Below are 21,064 nucleotides of genomic sequence, written 5' to 3'. Positions count from 1 at the left end.
ATGTTGGCCTATATTCCCATAGAATTTCATCCCCGTAGTAGTTCACAGAATTAAGTGTTACATTTTCTGCGAGACTAGGGTCTCTTGTCCCAGATTTTTAAAGGACAAAGTTCCCCAAACAACTTCTCTGGCTGATGCAGACAGAGAGACACTTTAAACATAAATGTTTTATGTCTCTCTTGCCGGGGACCGACAAAATAAACCTCGACAAATAAGCGAGAATGTTTCTTTTTATGAGTTTTGCAACGTCTTTCCTTCCTTCCTGTATGGCCGCTCTTTTGCTCTTGTGTGAGAATAAAGGGAGAGGAAATTTTTTACTCATCTCCAAGAAAATTACATTCAAGCTACCACAGCTAATCAGTTTCTGTATTCAGTCTTTTCAATGTATTTCCAGTAATATCACACAAGTCACACATTACAGCTTATTTGTTGGATTTTTTATCATATTAATTAATAATATTAAAAGCGACAAATACATTCGCAGATGTACAAACCTTTTCAATTTCGCTTCAATTAACTGTAGTTTCTATGATCTAGTTCTATTTGGCTAGTTAACAATTAACAGTTAACAATCCTCTCAATGCACACAGTCCTATTCACACAGTAAGCAAATGTCTTTGTCATCTAAAAATAACGATATTGTGTCAATTGACATGCAGGATATTTCTGATTAGCAAAAGCGGCCGTCTATGGTAAAGGGGTCATGGAAGATACACAGAAACATCAACAGTATCTTATTAACCCGTACAAGTCAACACAGAACAAGGTCATGTGGTTTTTCCTTTTTCTAAGTGCAAATGAGCCAGACACAGTTTGAACAGGATGGGCGTGTTCCCTCTAGCCTCTGAGTAAACACACACACTATCATGTCTAAGCCCCCCCCCCAACCTGCCTGCCCCCTGCCCCTAAAATGGTGCTTTAAAGGGAAATAAGCATTCACTATCAAAAATGTACTTGACAACTACCCTTCCCCCCTACACCTCAAGACACGAACATGGAGGACTGGTGGACGAAAAAAGAAATGGGGGGGGGGCGGAGGGTGGGCCTGGCAGGGTGTCGTCCCGGGGGGGGGGGGGGGTGGGGGGGTGGGGGTCACACGGACCTCCGTTGGCAGTGTGAGCGTGTGTTGTTGAGGATGTCCTGGTACATCCTGGACCTGAGGAAGCGCGGGTACGAGTCTTTCTCCATCAGGCTGTACACTTTGGCCTGGATGTCGTTCAGGCTGGACGAGTTCGGGTCCTCCAGACCCTGCCTGGTGACCTCACGGGTCCTGCAGTCAATGTTGACCTGGAAGGAAGTCATTTCATCTTTAATCAGCGGAGGTCGGCAGTTGCTGTGAAGTCAAGACACAGTCCTCCTAACTAAGATCGGTGCATGGCGTGCAAGATGGGCAATCACGAATTTCACTTTGGTTTGGGTGGTGTTGGTCAAGTAAACCTAGAATTATTTTGTAACGCGCACACAAACAAACTAACACTCAACACACCTCTCTCGGAGCCTTGACGTCGATGAACTCCCGGTAGATCTTGTTGGCCCTCGACCCCAGCTTGGCCGAGCTCTTGATCTTCTTGTAATCTTCGCAGGCCATCCAGAACTCGATGTTCTCGTCGCTGAACTCCGTCTTGAGGAAAGCTCGGAAGGCGGTGAGGCCGTCTGCGACAGAAAACAACAAGCGAGGCCCTGACAGTGAGAGGAGTCGACAACAATAATAACAACAACAGAAATATTCCAGAAACAAGATTTGCATCGCCCGACTCCCAATTTCCGGGCGAAGATCACTAGAGTCCTCCCCTTTTAAAACTTCCCATCCTTTCTCCACGCTAAAAGCAACTCATTCAGATGAATTAGCTGAAGATAACGTCTTGATATTTATCCTAGGCTGACGTTTTTCTCCGATGCATGTCACCCCTCGCTCTGACATACAGGAATTGCAACATCAACACTTGGCACTCCGGAACCCCCACTGAGCCATCGGCAGTCAAGAGAAATGATCATCGTGTTCAGTGTTGCAGACAAACGGGGGTAAAGTCATGTTATTTTATTGTCCGTGTCATGTTGACCTGTTCCCCTTCCTCCTCTGCTGTGCTTGTGTTACATTAGTCCGGAAGCAGCAGGAGAGAGAGACAGGGGGGGAGGGAGTGAGTGAGTGAGAGTGCAATCAGGCAGAGCCCTCGTCAACATGGCTCACGCTGTCTCTTTGCGGGCTTTCGAAAAACAAGAAGGTCATTGACCTGTCTTCAAAACAGAGTGACACCAAACCCAACAACCACTCGCACTTTTGCGCGTCCCTTTGACACGTATCCCCCTCCGTGGGTCCCTGAGGGAATAGCACCGATTTTCAATTCCTCCCGTTGTGGGGCGGAGCGGCAATCCAAAAAAGAAAACAGTTCTCCGTGTCTCCCCGCGTGCTCGCCTCGTGGCCGTCAACCTCGAAACCTACCGAGCAAACACAATTAGCCGCGGCACAAACGAAGCTGCGGCGTCGGAGTAGGAGTGGGGGCAAAAGCGATAGCAGAATCCCATCTGCGCTGGCCAATAGGAACAGGGAGAACAGTGTCTGAGCCCCTGCCGCTTCGAGAGAACAAGCAGTCCTCTTTCAACCCTTCCGTGTCCTTTACACAATGATTAAAGTCATCTGTGTGTGCTTGTCTGTCTGTGTGTGTGTGCGTCGAGGTGTTTTTTGGTGTGGACTGTATGTCGGAGTGCGTGTGTGTGTGCCTGAGTGCTTGAGCTCGCGCGCCCGTGTGCTTGTGTCAGAGTGTGTGAGTCGGCGTGCGTTTGAGTGCGCGCGCGCGCGTGTGCGCGAGATCCTTTCGCCCGCTCGATCGGAAGCCTGACATGCGGGTGCCCTCTTGTGCGCGAGGAGAGCTTCCAGAACGTTCTGTGACTCCGTCTCCTCAGAAGGAGATGAGCAGCCTATCCCAGGTGCCGCCTGCAGCTGTTGCAGTGTCCTCGTCAAGTACAATTACCTGCTTTTGAAAAGGGGCTCCGTTTGGCCAGAGCCGTGACGTTACCATGACGCCCTGACACCCGTCCCTCCTTCCGCTGGAAGCAGGGGGGGGACGTGGTTTCTGTTCAGCGGAAGAAGGGAAAGAGCAATTCCGCCTCGTTTTCCGAGGACAAAGCCCTTTTAAACCTCAGAAACAGGCCACCGACACAATGCAGTGGACATCTTACATCTTACTGCTTGCGCTGTCGCAGCTTCCTGGTGGACTAAACGTCCAGGTGGTGGACTTGGCCTGACATTTGATGTCATATTCTCATCAGTGTTTACTGGTCCTGGCAAACTCCAGAGCCAACAGGAAGTGGGTGCAGGAGGGCGCAACTCTAATGGATAGCGGTGTCTGCTGTCCGCGACAGTCAGAAAGCTAATTTCCTGCTTCAAGTCATGTGCCAAGCTTTCAGAGCTATTTGTAGTGCTCTGAATCGGTCCTTTGGTGTGACTTATGGACAAGGGAACACAGACAGGCTGTTCTCATAGATGTCACCCAGTCTCTGATCTTGTGTGTGTGTGTGTGTGTGACAGAGAGATGTGTGTGTGCTTGTGTGTGTGAGAGAGAAGTGAGTGTGTGTATGTGTTTAAGAGAGATGTGTGTCTGTGAGAGAGAGAGATGAGTGTGTGTGTGTGTGTGTGAGAAAGAAAGAGAGAGGGAGCGTGATGAGCGTGTGTGTGTGTGTGTGTGTGTGACAAGGTCACTGTCAACTGTGTGACTCAGTGAGTCTCTGGCAGTATCCATTAGCAGAGCTGAATTAGTTCTAGAGAGTTAACAGGGCAACGACGAGGATGGAGAGAGACAGGCAGGATGAAAAGATACTTGAGTGGTCTGTTCAACAAGGTCACCAAAATGAGGGCACTGCCTGTCAATAACATCCTCCCCACCCTCCTCTGCATTCTCAATTTGCTTCCCTCTGGCCCTGCCTCAGAATGACCAAGGTAGTGTTTGAGACCGACGTAGCGTTTGAGAGTCAACTCAACGAAGACTTACATTTGTGTGAAAGCAGGACGTCAAAGGAGTCAGCCCATCGGACAACCTCGTCTGTCGACAGCCTGATGGAGAGAGGGAGGAGAGAGAGGAGGAGAGAGAGGAGGAGAGGGAGGAGGAGAGGGAGGAGGAGAGAGAGGAGGAGAGAGAAGAGGAGAGGGAAGAGGAGAGGGAGGAGGAGAGAGAAGAGGAGAGAGAGGAGGAGAGGGAGGAGAGGGAGGAGGAGAGAGAGGAGGAGAGAAAGGAGGAGAGGGAGGAGGAGAGGGAGGAGGAGAGAGAGGAGGAGAGAGAAGAGGAGAGGGAGGAAGAGAGAGAAGAGGAGAGAGAGGACAGGGAGGAGGAGAGAGATGAGGAGAGGGAGGAGGAGAGAGAGGAGGAGAGGGAGAAGGAGAGGGAGGAGGAGAGGGAGGAGAGAGAGGAGGAGAGGGAGGAGGAGAGAAAGGAGGAGAGGGAGGAGGAGAGGGAGGAGGAGAGAGAGGAGGAGAGAGAGGAGGAGAGAGAAGAGGAGAGAGAAGAGGAGAGGGAGGAGGAGAGAGAAGAGGAGAGAGAGGAGGAGAGGGAGGAGAGGGAGGAGGAGAGAGAGGAGGAGAGAAAGGAGGAGAGGGAGGAGGAGAGGGAGGAGGAGAGAGAGGAGGAGAGAGAAGAGGAGAGGGAGGAAGAGAGAGAAGAGGAGAGAGAGGACAGGGAGGAGGAGAGAGATGAGGAGAGGGAGGAGGAGAGAGAGGAGGAGAGGGAGAAGGAGAGGGAGGAGGAGAGGGAGGAGAGAGAGGAGGAGAGGGAGGAGGAGAGAGAAGGAGAGAGAGGAGGAGAGGGAGGAGAGAGAGGAGGAGAGGGAGGAGGAGAGGGAGGAGGAGAGAGAGGACAGGGAGGAGGATAGAGAGGAGGAGAGGGAGGAGGAGAGGGACAAAAAACAGATTTAATGAATTTATTGGTTTAAATACCCCCGAAACTCTACGTTGCTTTGGATAAAAGCCAGATGAACACATGAATATTTCATTGACAACAACAGAAACTGTAGCAGCAGAAATGGCCTGTTGTCAGCGGACTGAATAATGCATCATTTCCTGCATGAAACATGCAAAACATGGTCTCACATCTCCATGTTTCCGGAAGGTTCACTCACTTGATACACCTGGCCGAGGTGTCCTGAGCCGGGGGAAGGAACTCGCTGAAGTCGCTGTAGGAGTCCGACTTATTGGACAGGCAGCCCAGTCTGGTCTTCATGGTTCAACTCCTGTGGAGGGTGGAGGAGAGGGAGCAGGGGGGAGGGAGACAGAGGAGGCAAAGGGAGGAGGAGGAGGAGGAGAGGAAGGAGCGTCACTGTCTGCTGAGAAGTCAGTAAATCACCTCGGCCAGGGAGAGGACGAAGAGAGCTCGGAGAACACGTGCCCGGCAAGTCCAGCCCTCGCGCACGCCAACCTCCGAGAGAGGACGAGCACAGCAGAAAGATCCATCCATCTGTTCGACTATTAGTACGCCCACTTAGCAAGTCGATTGTTTTAAAGGCACAGTGTGTGTTTTTCCACGGCCTGTCGGACTCGCGGAGGCGTCGGGGCAGAACGTTGGGTGCCTTTCGCTGGGAGTTGGGAACAGTGCCCGAGGTGCTATGCTCCTCATCCACTGGAAGCACTCTGAATGAATGGTGTTGCTCATCTCTCAGACTAGCGAGCTCTCAATGACTCCTCTGGATTATCTCACGGCACGGCACATTGTTACGGTGTGTTTGTGCGCGTGCGCGTGTGTGTACACAACGATAACGAGCGTTCACGTGCGTGTATGCGTGCGTGTGTGGACTTGTGTGCCTGTGTGTACACAACAACTGCAGGTGTAACACATGACATACACTCCGCGTATCCAAATGTTGTTTTTTTTCATTCTTTACTTTTCCAGTGACCCACATCAGTCTAAAGCCGTTCAGCAGTCTGCGGTCTGCTGTGGTTTTCAGGGCCCAACGGTGCTTTTCGGTCGGTTTAACGGCTGAGGGATGAATCCCCTGCACTCATCGGGTGCAAACACGTGCCGAGCTATTTATAACTCTTCCTGACGGATCTATGTAGTCAGTCGGAGTCGGCCAGTTCATGTTCTATGCAGTCAGGCATCAGTGTTGTCTCCTAAGGGGGGTTGCTAAATTTAGCTTTCTGGAGAAGCAAAGTTGCCTTAAGAATGTTACCCCCCCCCCCCTTACACACACACACACACACACACACACTTGCAGAAAAAAAGCAAAAAAAAAAAAAAAAAACCTTCCCCCTCCTTTTCTCCTGAAGGAATGTCTGCATGGGAAGAGAACTGTGTAAGTGCTGCGTTTGGAGAAAACCCCTTTGAAGTTTGCTTTGGCGCATTGCGGTGTTTCCACTTTTCCCTTGACCTCTTTTGAAGTTGGAGCTGCCGAGACGGGAGATGTGCTGGTGCCACGGTGTGTCTCTGGCCAGTGCGTGCTGCTATGCATTGTGGGATGTGCAGTGGAGCGAATACAGTTGTTTCACTTGTTAAGGTGTCATTGTAGACTCTCATGTGGCATTGTGACATGGTCCAGACAATGCTGATCTGGTGTACGGTCAAGTGGTCACGTGATCTTTTGGTCACGTGACCATGGTCACATGGTCACATGGTCTAGATAAGCCCTGCATCTCAGGCTGCATACTTTTTAGTTTCTAAGTACTGCAGCTGGCCTTACAAAGTGCAACTGCAGAATGCATACAATTGGGACACATTACTTCATCAGAAAATTGCGCCTTGAACTTTGACCCCATGCTCTGACATCCATCCCAGTTTGCATCCTGGTACTTTTGCCAGATTGCACTTGACAGACTTTGTATTGGGACATACTAAATATTTAGCTGGAATGCTAAATAGTATGGTAGTATGGGTATAGAGACACAAAAAAGCTGATTTGCTGCATGGTCACATGGTCCATGGTGGCATGGCAACATGGTCTAGACAGACTGATTTGGTCACATGGTCACACCACTCACTGCTCCCCTGCAGTCTTATTTCCCCCCTTTCCATAAAAAGGTGTTACACGTGTAGAGAAAAACCTGCCCCATGCTCCCAGATGGTGTCTCACATAAACAGCATCACCATGGCTGCGTATCAGCACGCTCTGCTTCTGCGTGCACTGTGCATGTGAGCCTCCGATCTGAAGCTAACCTCTGAAGAGTCCCCTGTCGGAGGTCTGAGCCTTCCAGTGGAAGCTCTGTAGCACACTGAGGGCCATCTGATGTGCCGATTCCACCAGGAGGGGTCAGGGGGAGGAGAGAGGAGAGGAGGGAGAGAGAGAGGAGAGGGGGAGGCCAGGGGGAGGAGAGGGGGAGGCATCTTTGTTTGGGTTATTTCTGGCTGGTCAGGACTCTGGTTGGCCGTCTGGGATCTTGTTTCTGGCCAGGTCAGACCTCCCGGGTCTGTCTGTCTGTGTCTGCTGTCTGTGCCTGCTGTCAGCCTGCCTGTCTGTCTGTCTGTGTCTGCTGTCTGTGCCTGCTGTCAGCCTGCCTGCATGTCTGTCTGTCTGTCTGTGTCTGCTGTCTGTGCCTGCTGTCAGCCTGCCTGTCTGTCTGTCTGTCTGTCTGTCTGTGTCTGCCGTTTGTCTGTTTGTCTCTCTGTCTGCCTGCCTACCTGTCTCACTGTCTGCCTGCCTATCTGTGTCACTGCCTGCCTGGCTGTCCCTCAAACATCCGGAAGGCCAAACGTGACTCAGCCAGCTCCATCTTGTACTCTCTGTTCCGTCTTCTCAGCCTCCCACTCTCCATCCCTCTCTCTGTCCCTCTCTCCATCCCTCTCTACATCCATCCATCCCTCTCTCCATCCCACTCTCCATCCATCCATCCCTCTCTCCATCCCACTCTCCGTCCCTCTATCCATCCATCCATCCCTCTCTCCATCCCACTCTCCATCCCTCCGCCTCCTCCTCTCCAATCTCCCTCTCCTCAGCTCCTCGGGAGAGAGGGGTAGCGACGGCCCCCTGCCTCTCACCGCAACGCCACCAGTCACCCACTCCGCCGCTGACAGGCTCCCCCCCGTGCACCGCGGTCACCGGCCACCTGTGAGGTCGACGTCCCCACCTCCCCTCCACGCACCTCCCGCTCTCACCCGACATCCACCCGCCACAAGTGGTGTTTTGACATGACGGTGTTACACCGTCCCCGAACCATGTCTCCTGCAGACACCTGTTTCCCTGTGCCACTCCCATGGCTCACCCCTGAGAGACGTGCAGGGGCATCACTGTTACAGGCCGCCCCCAGACCTAGTGTTGCCGGCCAAGGTCAAACAACAACCGACTCGCCCAAGGCACCTTTCACATCCCGTTAGAGAGAGGCTCCTCGCGGCCACCCTCGACAACCCCGGAGAGCTGAAGCGTCTATTTCGAGCAGACGGATGCTTGTGGTGGCCACGTCGGAATTGGTCGTGTCTCTGATGAAGCCTCGCGAACGGAACCGACTGAATTGTTCACGGCGTCGCGTTCAGGACAGGATGCTGTTGCGGTTGCTCAGTGCCACATTGGACACGCTGCAAACGGCACGACCCGCGGGCTCTGAGCGCCGAAACGGCGTCAGAACTATGCAATTCTCAGTTCTCTCCTTGATTGTCTGCCATTAATAATGCACTTTTTGTGTGTCGCTTTGGAGAAATCCGTCTGCGAAATGTATAAGATGAATGAATAAAGTATGATGGGGCACGTTGGGCAAGGCTGGGTTTGTTTCATAACTGGATTTGTGGAATTCAAATAGTATTTGCACCCATTTTGGTTTCAACCCAGATGTGGGTTTACCACAATTGGGTGGCCTAGTGTAGAGATTGAGTGCTTGAGCTCTTTCCTCTGTGGATTACGGTGAGGAAGGTTTCTTCTTGTTTTAATCTATTCCTCCAGCCATTAGACTTATGAAATCAATGTAATTGGGAGATGTTCTTGTCAAAACCTCCTCCCTGGAGATTACAAGCCACCAAAACAAATTGAGTTGAAAGCTTCGGGGCAGCTAACCTTCTCGCTTTTGCAACAGCATCTCTGCGATTGTGTCCAGTTCGTCTCGTGTTTAAAACTGCCCCAGAGAGGATCATCCCCCATATCAGCACAGGTCCTCGCGGCTCGTACACACACACAACAAACACGCTCGCGCAAAAACGGCCGAAGCGAAACCAGTTTCAGTTTGGGGTCGCGTCCGACTTCGGCGACGGCAGAAGCGAAATCGGGAGTGTCCGACCCAGTGACGGACGGACCGCGAGGAACGAAAGGGAGTTTGTCGCCCTGGACCGGAGACTGAAAGGATGACCTGATGCCCGGGGAGGAAGACCGAGTGGGTGGTTGTGTGGGGGCTTCAAAGCCCCTCTCCATCTGTGGAACATCCACGGCCTGACATTTACAGGGCTCAATAAACCCCTGGGCCACGGTATGAGGGCAGGATTGAAGGGTGGTGATTGATTTCCCTCTCTGCCTATGTGGCATACTGCATAGACATATACGTACACTGGCACACCAACAGCATAACTTTTTGGAGGTAAAATGAATCGATAGAAAGGATTCAATCCTAAAACGAGATAAAACCATGAAATAATATATCAACAGTTTTCTTTTCAATTGTACACATAATGGCAACATTGTATGCACCGTGTAAAAGCAATTTATGTTTATCACGATTGATCACAATCTGGTTATGTTCCTTTAAGTATGAAGAAACCTCTAAATTCAGCATAAAACTACATTGAATAAATCTCTCCTGTCCAGATATCGGACCAAACCACAGTATTCGTATTCATTCTCAATCCTGACAGCAACACAGCTTCTCCTTCAGATCCCGGCTTTACCGAACAAAAGCTGCCTTATGTAGCAGACTCGCATATCAGTGATATGAATATGGATTATTTACCTTCAGCCTGGTGTTTGAGGGCGCAGGTGGTCTCTCTCTCTCCCAAACGTGGCTTTCAGAAGGAGCAGGCTCCGGTTTATCCAACGATGGTGTGTGTGTGTGTGTGTGTGTGTGGGGGATGATGTGATGCGTGTCCTTGGCTATGGTAACAGCTCTCTGGTGTGGAGACATGCACAGCGTCTGTAACCAGAGAGGGGGAGCCAAGCGACAAGCTCATCGCTGTGAAAACGTGGGGGAGAGAGAAACAGAGACTGCGGAGGGAGGGAGGGGGGAGCGAGGGAGTGAGCGAGGGGGGAGGGGGGGGAGGAAACCGAGGGGAAGGGGAGGAGTGTGTTGTGGGTGCGCCGAAGCGTCTAAGGACAACCTAAGCTCATCGCAACGTGGTCATGATGGAGGTGATGTGCAGATGTGTGTGTGGTGTCCGCACGGTGGACCAGGGGGGCAGGGTGGACCAGGGGGGACAGGGTGGACCAGGGGGACAGGGTGGACCAGGGGGGCAGGGTGGACCAGGGGGGACAGGGTGGACCAGGGGGGCAGGGTGGACCAGGGGGGCAGGGTGGACCAGGGGGGACAGGGTGGACCAGGGGGGCAGGGTGGACCAAGGGGACAGGGTGGACCAGGGGGACAGGGTGGACCAAGGGGACAGGGTGGACCAGGGGGGACAGGGTGGACCAGGGGGGCAGGGTGGACCAGGGGGACAGGGGGGGGCAGGGTGGACCAGGGGGGCAGGGTGGACCAGGGGGGACAGGGTGGACCAGGGGGGCAGGGTGGACCAAGGGGACAGGGTGGACCAGGGGGACAGGGTGGACCAAGGGGACAGGGTGGACCAGGGGGGCAGGGTGGACCAGGGGGACAGGGTGGACCAGGGGGGCAGGGTGGACCAGGGGGGACAGGGTGGACCAGGGGGGCAGGGTGGACCAGGGGGGACAGGGGGGCAGGGTGGACAGGGCTGGTAGTTTGAGGGCAGTGCGGAAGGCTTCGCTCGGGGTTGGTCGATGTCAAGCAAATGGAATGGAGCATCAAGTAGAGAGAAGGCTCAAATCCCCCCCCCTTTAATCCAGCTCTCTATCCGTTCCCTTGTTACAATGTCAGCAGGAGAGGAGGGACAATGAGGAGAGGATGGGGGAAGGGAGAGGAGGGCGGAGGGAGAGGAGAGGACAGGAGAGGGTGGCGTTTGATGACACAGGGTGGAGAATGTCAGGGCTCAGGCAAAGATGTACGCTCTCGGAATCGACCGACCGAATAGAACCCCCATCACCATTCATACAGTAAGCCCCCCTCACCCTCCCCCCTCACACCCTCCCACCCTCACACACACATGCACCAGCTCACAAACATGTGTTTCCACCGAGCCATACGAGCGGGCACATGCACAGGAAGAAGTAGGCTTCGTGAGATCAACACAAGTGCAACAGACGTCCCCTCAACGTGGTTGTGATGGAGGTGATGTGCAGATGTGTGTGTGGTGTCCGCACGGTGGACCAGGGGGGCAGGGTGGACCAGGGGGGACAGGGTGGACCAGGGGGGACAGGGTGGACCAGGGGGGACAGGGTGGACCAGGGGGGCAGGGGGGACCGGATGGACCAGGGGTACCGGGTGGACCAGGGGGACAGGGTGGACCAGGGGGACAGGGTGGACCAGGGGGCAGGGTGGACCAGGGGGGCAGGGGGGACCAGGGGGGCAGGGTGGACCAGGAGGGCAGGGTGGACCAGGGGGGTAGGGGGGACAGGGTGGACCAGGGGGGACAGGGGGGCAGGGGGGACAGGGCTGGTAGTTTGAGGGCAGCGCGGAAGGCTTCGCTCGGGGTTGGTCGATGTCAAGCAAATGGAATGGAGCATCAAGTAGAGAGAAGGCTCAAATCCCCCCCCCCTTTAATCCAGCTCTCTATCCGTTCCCTTGTTACAATGTCAGCAGGAGAGGAGGGACAATGAGGAGAGGATGGGGGAAGGGAGAGGAGGGCGCAGGGAGAGGACAGGACAGGAGAGGGTGGCGTTTGATGACACAGGGTGGAGGATATCAGGGCTCAGGCGAAGATGTACGCTCTCGGAATAGACCGCCGAATATAACCCCCATCACCATTCATACTGTTTGCCCCCCTCACCCTCACAAACATGTGTTTCCACAGAGCCATATGCCCGGGCACATGCACAGGAAGAAGCAGGCTTCGCGTGTTACACATGCAATGACGAAGGGCTCGTAGGTAAACACACGTCCCCCCGTCCCCCCGTCCCCATCCCCCCGAGACACCCAGATACGAGGAGAACTGGCAGGGCGAGGGGCGCACATCACACGTTGCTCGGTGGAGGTGTAGAGTTCCCAGCATGCAGTGGGTTCCAGTCAGGTTGGTGGAGGTGTAGAGTTCCCAGCATGCAGTGGGCTCCAGTCAGGTTGGTGGAGGTGTAGAGTTCCCAGCATGCAGTGGGCTCCAGTCAGGTTGGTGGAGGTGTAGAGTTCCCAGCATGCAGTGGGCTCCAGTCAGGTTGGTGGAGGTGTAGAGTTCCCAGCATGCAGTGGGCTCCAGTCAGGTTGGTGGAGGTGTAGAGTTCCCAGCATGCAGTGGGCTCCAGTCAGGTTGGTGGAGGTGTAGAGTTCCCAGCATGCAGTGGGCTCCAGTCAGGTTGGTGGAGGTGTAGAGTTCTCAGCATGCAGTGGGCTGAGAAACACGCGGGAGCCACGACACCACGGCTCGTACGCTTTGCTCTAAAAAAGCACCTTCGTCACCACTGTGTCATGTCGGAAACATCAGGAAATCAGAACCGGAAGTCATTATGACAATTTCTGCCTGCCATGAATAAGACCATCATCACCCCCCTCTCTCTCCCTCCTTAATGACTTCCCTCTCTCCCTCCCAAACCTCCTCCCACGCCACAGGAAGCCAGAGCAATTGCACGCATGGCAGACCGTCAGTCCTGCAAAGAGGAAGTCACGTGAGGCTCGAAGGACCCGTTGGGTTTCGGTGAGAGGAGTTAGCTGATGCATCGTGAAGCCGTCACCATCCGCCCTGCAGTCCCCCTGTGAGATTTCTCTCGATCTCCCTGCTGGAAATGACTCACCACCTTTTAAACTCTGCCTGGCAACAGTGGCTGTCGGTTGTTTGTTTTTCTTCCTTCTCTGCAGAGTGTAATGGGGCGGCCTGGATATGAGGATGCTAGATGATTACATCTCGGCTTCTATTCCAACGTTCTCTCAGCCTCTCTCTCGCTCTCTCTTATTCTCTCTGACTTCCTCTCTCTCTCTCTCTCTCTCTCTCTCTCTCTCTCTCTCTCTCTCTCTCTCTCTCTCTCTCCCCCTCTCTCTCTCTCTCCCCCTCATACATGACCTCTGTTTGTTGCAATGGCACTTGTCTCTCCTCTCGTCCTCCTTCCATCCCTGGGACTGCCTCTGCGCTGCTAGACAATGCACAGCAACGCAGGCATCGGCAGCAGAGCGGTCAAACATGGCCGCACATGCATCTTCACATCAGCGTGTTTGCTATGGCTACTCGGCTAATCCGCTGGGCCTTGACTGGGATGGCCAGGGATGGTACACCAGGTCCTTGACGTCGTTGTTTTTTACTCTTTTACACAAGCACCACACATTTGACCCTGCCTTTGGTGTGTCAACTCGTCCTCACGATCGAGGAGTCATCAAATCCGTCTCCTGTTGGGTCTTAGAGATCTATAGATAGAGGGCGAATGAGTCGGCATGTCTAACTTTAGATCCGCCAGTCCGCCAGTGAGGGTAAAGCTTTCAGACCAGACGAGCTGGTCACCACTCAGGCTGATGACTCAATCTGCTGTTATCTGATTGGTCTTCAGCGGCGCTGTGTGCTTTTTAATCAGAGTTGGATGGGGATTTTCTCTCTCTCTTCTCTCTCTCTCTCTCTCTCTCTCTCTCTCTCTCTCTCTCTCTCTCTCTCTCTCTCTTTCTTTTCAGAGCGATCTCTAGAGTCACACCTGTAATGGTGTTTCTCTTCAGTAGTGTATCCTCCCTCTCTTGCCCAGAGGTGTTTAAACATGACATCAAACATGACATCATAACATCAAAATATATCTTGATGCAAAATATCCCTCAAATAAATGGAGCAAAAAAAAAATAAAAAATACTGGTGCCAGTAAATGTAGACAAACATACACGACAAGAGACGTGTATGTTAAAAACACAGGGAAAAACATTTGTAACATTGGGCATTCAAAATGTATACAAAATGACAGAACATTTGGACTTTTTGCTACTATTCGTTTTGTGTCTCTCATCAACCAAGCAAAAACAAAGTTAAGGAGTGCAAATAATTAGACGGTCAGACATCTCTTGACAAGGCTGTCGTGAACATAAAACGTGTTCGAGCTCCGTATCTCCCTCTTCCCACAGTTGCCCCCAACTGACAAGGTCAATTACCAACCACTCGCCATGCACCAGCCTCGACAACCATGGTGTCACCAGCTTGCACCCTGACATTAGACACAACCAAGCACGGACGCCTGCAATCCATCAGTGAGTTAGTGTGTTGTGTGGGGGGTGGATCGATACTGGTCAGAGTCGTCGAGCGGGCTTCTCGGTGTGTAATGACACGAACGGATGCAGGGAGGTGAGGGAAAACCCCTGGAGCGTCACGGTTTGCGGGCTCCGGGGGGGAGGTGGAAACAGCACACAGTGTACCCACACTCAAGTCACCCAGACCGGGGGGAGTGGTCCTCTCTGAAGTCCCTATCACGCCAGGATATCCCTAATATGGGCTTTCTGTATCTGATCTCCCAAATATTGATTTTAGAGACTGTGTGTGTGTCCAGGGGAATGCCTCTGTGCCTGTAAGGAGTGGGCCATGTATTAATGGTTTTGTTCCTTTGCATTAAGTGTATTATATATAGTGTACGCATGGGTATACGATTCCTCTTATGGAGCCGGTGGGGACATGAGATTCAGCATGATACTGGTAGCTGAGATGTGGCTACTTTGCTATGTGGTTCGTAAATACACACGTTTCCTTGACTCTGACCATCGATGTACTGTTATAAATGAGCATTTTTTGACCTCTTGATCTTCTGCTTTACTTTCTACGGGCACTATTTGTACGTCGCTTTGGAGAAAACGTCTGCTCAATGAATGAAATGTCAAATACTGGGTTCTCTTCCGAGACATTCTGTTGATTTCACCCAGATAGGTTTTGATGTGGGTTTTCAGCTCCATTTTAAGATGTTTCCTCAAATGTAATCTCATTCAAATAGTGCAAAATCATTCGGAAGAATGATTAATGACTCCGTTTGTACGTGACAAGGAAAGCTGGAGAGTGACAGAAACTGTCGTTGGAGATAAAAAGGGAGAGGATGCTTGTTGACGTCATAGATAATGATGTTGGAAAAGCAGAGTGCAAATTATCCAATGATAATCGGGGGGGTCAACTTCTTCTCCAGGGCGTAAAGTCATATTTACGATTACAGGTAAGAACGATATAGAAGTGTATCGACCCCCCCGACCTGTTGTTTTTACCTCTTTTGGGGGGGGGTCCAAGTCTTAATTAGGGGGGTCAAACCCCCCCAAGCCCCCCCGTAATTCGAACCCTGGGAAAAGACACGTACAGGTTCAGCTTGTATACCGCTGATAATGTGCCAAACCGCTCTCTTAGCCAGTCCCTTTGATAAACATTTGAAAATTCATAGGTATCCAATATATAATCATTAGCAAACATAAACAGTTGACTCGCCTTCCTCTGAGATCCAGGTGTCGTTGCGAAGCGTTTATTTCGTTCAATGTATTCAATCCACAGCCCTGGATGAATTCATTGCTGCCAAAATGAATTAGGAATTATAGGTCAGGAATGACCGTGCATTCATTTGCCATGCTTCTTTGCATTTCTGATGAATGGAACTGTATTAAAGCCCCCCATTGTTTGAGGTTTGAGGTCAGTGAGTTGTCTTGTACAGTGATGGCTGGTCCTGTCTGTGGTGAGACGGTAATGGAATCGGAAGCTTCCAGAACAGGAACTCAAAACCCCGGGAGGTAAACAGATGTTTATGCCCTGGTTGTTGTCTACATGCATGTTAATCAACCTATCTAACGTATGTATTTATTAGAAGAACCAATATTTTTTTGGGTGGGAGCAAAGTAAGAATGGCTAGCTTGAAAAGTAGATTTTTTCAGAAATACTCTATACACTGTGCCCTTAAACCCTTTAGGAAGATTTTGAAAGAGCTGCAAATGTAGATTGACTTTCAGATGAACCATTTAAAGGACTGTTACTTGTGGTTTTCCTGTCCTGCAGTAGCTATGTAGTGTAGTACAAGAACAAGACCTGGTGGGATTGGGATTATATATAACATTGCAACACATCCATCTCCTCAAATGTTGAAGCCAAAAATGCTGACCATGTTTATTCATGACACAGTCACAACACAACACAAACCTAGTATATTAGTTATTGGCTATATATATATATATATATTATGGTTATATGACATAGAAATATTACATTCAGACACCACTTTCTCATGTAGTCGTAAGGCACAGTGTGAGGTTGCGGTTGACAGCTCGAGTTGAGAGAATCTCTTTTCTGGGAAGTGAAGGTGTGGTTATACTTCCATCTAGTGGCCGCATGGAGACACTGCATTCAAGATTCTTTACCACACCGCCGGGACAGAACCTGCCGTTCCCAAGAGCAGGGACACCAACACACTCCAGCCCGAAAGGAGGGCTGACAGCTCAGACCACAGGCCAGCGACACGTGCCCCGCTCTCACGTATGGGGGACTTCCGTGACGTCAGGGCTGGTCTCGGACTGCCGATCCGCTGGGCTGGAGCTCCCCCCGGGCCTGTGTCTGACCCTCAGCACGGTGTACACCCCGCGGAGCAGGAACAGGACGGAGATGGCGGCAAAGTAGGAGGCGTAAACTACAAACTGGGGGGAGAGAGAGAGAGAAGAGAGGGGTGGAGAAACGATCGAGTTAGCAGGCGGGCGTGGAAGGGAAGGTATGGGCCCGTGAATGTTTTCCCACATTTCAAGTTCAGGTCCAAGTTCAAGTGTTTTATTGTCAGATGCACAGAACAACACAAGGTCAGACTGGGCACTGACATTCTTAAGACAAGACAACGCAAGCACCTGGCATAACAAATCAAATAAGTACACCGAACATAAATTACATCTATGCTAAGCTTAAATGAGTAAACCTCCTAAATATACAGATAAATATAAATAATACAATATACTAAACCCTAAATACACATAATAACCTATTGCTAAATTTCGAATCCGCTCCCTACCTGTGTGGTGATGGCCATCCGCAGACTGCTGACCACTATGGCCGTGAGGAGACTCTGCAAGGCCGTGCCCATGAAGAAGTTGAGCCCGAAAACCAGGGCGTAGCGCTCCCGGCTCAAGTTACGGGCGATCTGAAAACTAAGATGGCCCAGGTCACTGTTCTGACTCTGCACCAAGGACACAACGCACCCCCCCCCCCCCCTCTCTCTCTTACGTGCACACGGTGATGACCAGCATGTAGACGGTCTTGAAGAGGGCGTAGCAGCCGTAGCAGACCCAGATGCTGCGCGTGAGCTCCATCAGGTAGAGCGCTCCGGCGAGCAGGGCGGTGAACACCCCCAGGAACAGCTCCCCCCACACGGACCAGTCCAGCGCCACGTGGCCCACTGCTACGGAGGCTGCCGCCCCTGGAACACAGATCACACCTGGGTGTGTGCGTGTGGCAACCGGGTGTTTGTGCGTGGATAGGTGTGTGGCACCTGGGTGTGTTTATGAATGTGTGTGTGGCACCTGGGCATGTGTGTGTGTGTGTCTGTATGTGTGTCTCCCACCTGTGTGTGTGTGTGTGTGTGTGTGTGGCGTTACTAAGTTTCTACTGAGGCAGCGATGACAAATCATACAGTTGCAGTACACATTTTAAAGATCGGTAGGGTATATATGAGTAATTTATTGATACATGGATATAGGCCTACATTTTCATTTCAGCCAAGAGGGGGCCAGGTAATTGGCTAAGTTAATAACTTTTTGAGACATTCAGCTCTAATAACAGAGGGACATGGAGTCATCTCCCCTCCCCCAGTCTAATAATGACTGATAACCCACCCTGTTTTAATCATTTCACTTAAAGCAGACATTTCATCACTTTATTCCGCCCCAGTAGATCAATACTAATAGCGTGGCATAAGCACCACCATCCACTCTCCGTATTAGGGCTGTATTTAATCAGCGTATGCAGGCTTGTTGAGAGGGATGAGCCTAATGGAAATGATGTCGTTCCGCAGGACAGATGGACAGACACCGGCACAGGGTCAGAAGGAGCGGTGGGCTAATAGCCCAGCATGGAAGCTAATCCCTCCGCGAGGGCGCGATAATTATGTGAATTGAAATTAAACACGCGAGAACACATTCCTGGTAATTATTCAAGACCCTGCCCTAACCCTTGCTAAGCGAAGGGAAATCGCTGCAAATGGAAAGAAGGATGAGTTCCTTATTTAAATGCGAAGCGATTTACATTTTTGGGTTCACGATGGTCTGATGTTTTGGTCATTCCGGGTAATGACCGAATAAGAAATGGCTGTTTGTGCACTATAACACATATCAACAACACATCTCCACTGTCGTTTGATCTCTATAATAAACCCTCCTACATCTAAATTGTTGTTACTGACTGCAGGCAAGGTACTTTTGCATAACTCAATTCCTGAGGGAAATATAAAATGTGAAATAGACGAAAAATTAAAAATAATGCAAACATTGCCTTGAATTTAATCTATATCGGAAGGGAACTTTTGCACCTGAAGGACACAGCAGGATGCTATTCACACAGAGTAATTGCTAGCGGTTTCCTGGGAATACAGGAAATGTTTCTGCTTTAGAATCAATGGAGAGAAGTCTGTGGATGGTTTCCCACTGGGCGGGTTCATTTGGAGAAGGGAGATTGTAATTATACAGACTAATTCATGTGCTACTCATTGTTTACCCTTTGCAAAGGGCTTTACGGAATAGTTTTAGCAGAGTGGTTGTTATTGTCAAGAAATAGGGCTGTTCCCTGGTCTAAATGAATCTTCATCCAATTGCCATTGGAGAATCAAACTGAAATGATGTGTTCAAACCAGGAAGGTGAGTTTGAGGCCTTGGGGAGCAGTGCTCAAGGGGTGAAGTGTGTATTACATCAGACCTCCCAAGTTCGATTTTTCTCACTTATAGAGGGTTCCTTAACTTTTATGGGCCTTCCAGCCCCCACTCCCTCCCCCTCAATTCAAATAGTAGCTGACAGTCCCCCACTGTCCCCACAGCCCCACCCAAGTATCCCTATAGTACAGCTGTATCCCCCCCTAGGTCGCCCTGCAGGGGGATACAGCTGGTTACCTGACAGCGTGGCAAAGGTACAGCTAGTTACCTGACAGTGTGGCGAAGGTACAGCTAGTTACCTGACAGCGTGGCGAAGGTACAGCTAGTTACCTGACGGCGTGGCGAAGGTACAGCTAGTTACCTGACAGTGTGGCGAAGGCGTCCACCCCTCCGTTGTAGGCGGTGAAGTTGTCTCTGGGCTGTTTGGCCTCCCAGAGCAGCTGCACGTAGCTGGAGACCTGATAGAAGCCACACCTGCCCGCGGCCACCCACACGCAGAAGAACCGCACCGCCACGGACGAGTAGCACTCCCTACAGTCCCTCCACAGCCTCCTCACGGCAGCCGCCACCTCCCGCCCGGCCCTCCCGGCCCTCCCGCCCCAGGACACCCCCCGTCCCTCGGGCTCCCGCGGCCCGTCGTCGCCCGGACCTCCGTCCGCCAGGGTCTCCCTCCGGAACAGGCTCTTCCCGGGCATGGGCAGGAGGAAGGAGGCGGAGAGCGCCAGGCAGAGCGACACGAGGGTGGTCACGGCGAGCCAGTAGAGGGCCACCCCCCACAGGGACACCAGGAGCTGTCCCAGGGCCGCCCCGGCCGCGTACCCCAGCAGGACGGCGGCGCGGGCGTAGCTCGTCACCCGCTGGTAGCGCCCGGGGTGCACCACGGTGTAGATGTAGGAGAAGTAGGCCACGTCGGCCGCCGTGGCGAGGCTGTAGACGAAGAGGGCGCCCTGGGCAGAGGAGACACCCGTGCAGAAGAGGAGGAGGAGGACGGTGAGCACGTTGCTCAGAGCCTGGAGGACGATCACAGGCTTGTATCTCAGGGGGTCGGTGAGTAGGAACACGGGGATGAGGAGGAGGAGGCTGGAGTAGGCCCACACTGGGAGGACCTGCTCGGTCACCTTCGGTCGGAATCCACAGCACGGAAAATAACAACGACGGATTTGGTTAGCTGTCGCTTTTTTTTCCAAAGCGACACGACACGGGGGAAATTTGTCCCTTGTGATTTGCAGTCAAATGCTCTAAGCACCGAAAGAAACCTTCCCCCCCGATTATTAACAGGAGGTTAATTTGAAATTAGAGGCCACATTTTCTTACTAATGACGCTTTACAAATCATGCGTGAAACAAACACGACAGTATGGTGCATGGGGTGTCGATGTTTAGGTAATTGAATTGACTGAACTATTAGAAGACTGACAGGCAGATGCCGGGTCTGTTTTTGTCACACACGCACGCACCCACACACACACACACACACACACCCACCCACGCATCCCGGCAGAGTTCCCTACCTGATGGACGGTCAGATTCTTGTACGGCCCGATGAGGAACGCGGTGAGGAACGGCTCCGTGGGCCTCAGCATGGAGCTGAACCCGTAGACGCAGAGCAGCGCCGTGGGGCCCGCCCAGCCTCCTCCGCGCCGGGGCCCGCACACCGAGCTCCAGCAGAAGCCTGTCATCTCGCCGTCGTTCCCCAGAGAGACCTCGCCGTGCTCTCGGGGTAAACCAGCAACTCACCTAGGCTGTGTAATCTGCAAGGTGCAGATAAGCCCAAGGTTAGCGGGACTGCAAAGTCACCTGTTTGTCTTTCGTTTCTCTCCGACGTCTGCTCGGTGGGACGGCGACACCGCTCGACTGTGAAAGGGAAAACGTTGGGATGAAGAACGAGAAGCCGTGTCCCCAAGAGAGAGATTTAATAAACACATCCCTCACTTCCTTCATGGGGAAGAAGACTCGCTTATTGGGTGCGAAGCCGAGCTGACGGTGGAAACTGCGAGGTCGAGGGAGTCTCCTGCGAAACACGTTCAGTCTCTCCAAACAGACTCCAGAATATCAGCCTGAAAGCACAATAACGTGTTCATTTAGCTTTTACCCGAAGCAACATATAGCGGGGGGGAACTGAACCTGTGACATTTTAATCTGC

The 21,064-nt window shown here is 52.0% G+C and overlaps 2 protein-coding genes across 2 annotated transcripts; both read right to left on the bottom strand.

Moving 5' to 3' along the window:
* Window positions 1–1,092: 1,092 nt before the first annotated feature.
* On the bottom strand, window positions 1,093–5,207 carry rgs8 (regulator of G protein signaling 8). Its single transcript, XM_067230423.1, has 4 exons — window positions 5,107–5,207; window positions 3,987–4,048; window positions 1,487–1,653; window positions 1,093–1,287 (listed from the first exon to the last, which is right to left on the bottom strand). The coding sequence occupies exons 1-4, from the start codon at window positions 5,205–5,207 to the stop codon at window positions 1,093–1,095; spliced, it is 525 nt and encodes a 174-aa protein (XP_067086524.1).
* Window positions 5,208–16,549: 11,342 nt separating this feature from the next.
* Window positions 16,550–20,600, bottom strand: LOC136936596 (thiamine transporter 1-like). Its single transcript, XM_067230205.1, has 5 exons — window positions 20,433–20,600; window positions 19,284–20,040; window positions 17,286–17,478; window positions 17,074–17,209; window positions 16,550–16,711 (listed from the first exon to the last, which is right to left on the bottom strand). The coding sequence occupies exons 1-5, from the start codon at window positions 20,598–20,600 to the stop codon at window positions 16,550–16,552; spliced, it is 1,416 nt and encodes a 471-aa protein (XP_067086306.1).
* Between the last annotated feature and the right edge of the window lie 464 nt (window positions 20,601–21,064).

Source organism: Osmerus mordax, chromosome 27, assembly GCF_038355195.1.
Source record: "Osmerus mordax isolate fOsmMor3 chromosome 27, fOsmMor3.pri, whole genome shotgun sequence".
Taxonomy (NCBI): domain Eukaryota; kingdom Metazoa; phylum Chordata; class Actinopteri; order Osmeriformes; family Osmeridae; genus Osmerus; species Osmerus mordax.
The sequence above is the reverse complement of the archived record's forward strand: the minus strand, read 5'-3'. Positions and strand labels throughout refer to the sequence as shown.

Coding starts and splice junctions, on each gene's coding strand:
- LOC136936596 (XM_067230205.1), bottom strand. CDS start 20,600: ATGACAGGCTTCTGCTGGAGCTCGGTGTGCGGGCCCCGGCGCGGAGGA. Junction 20,041..20,432: donor AGAATCTGACCGTCCATCAG/GTAGGGAACTCT, acceptor TTCCGACCGAAG/GTGACCGAGCAGGTCCTCCC. Junction 16,712..17,073: donor GGATGGCCATCACCACACAG/GTAGGGAGCGGA, acceptor CTCTCCCCCCAG/TTTGTAGTTTACGCCTCCTA.
- rgs8 (XM_067230423.1), bottom strand. CDS start 5,207: ATGAAGACCAGACTGGGCTGCCTGTCCAATAAGTCGGACTCCTACAGC. Junction 1,654..3,986: donor CGTCCTGCTTTCACACAAAT/GTAAGTCTTCGT, acceptor TTTCTGTCGCAG/ACGGCCTCACCGCCTTCCGA. Junction 1,288..1,486: donor ACGTCAAGGCTCCGAGAGAG/GTGTGTTGAGTG, acceptor ACTTCCTTCCAG/GTCAACATTGACTGCAGGAC.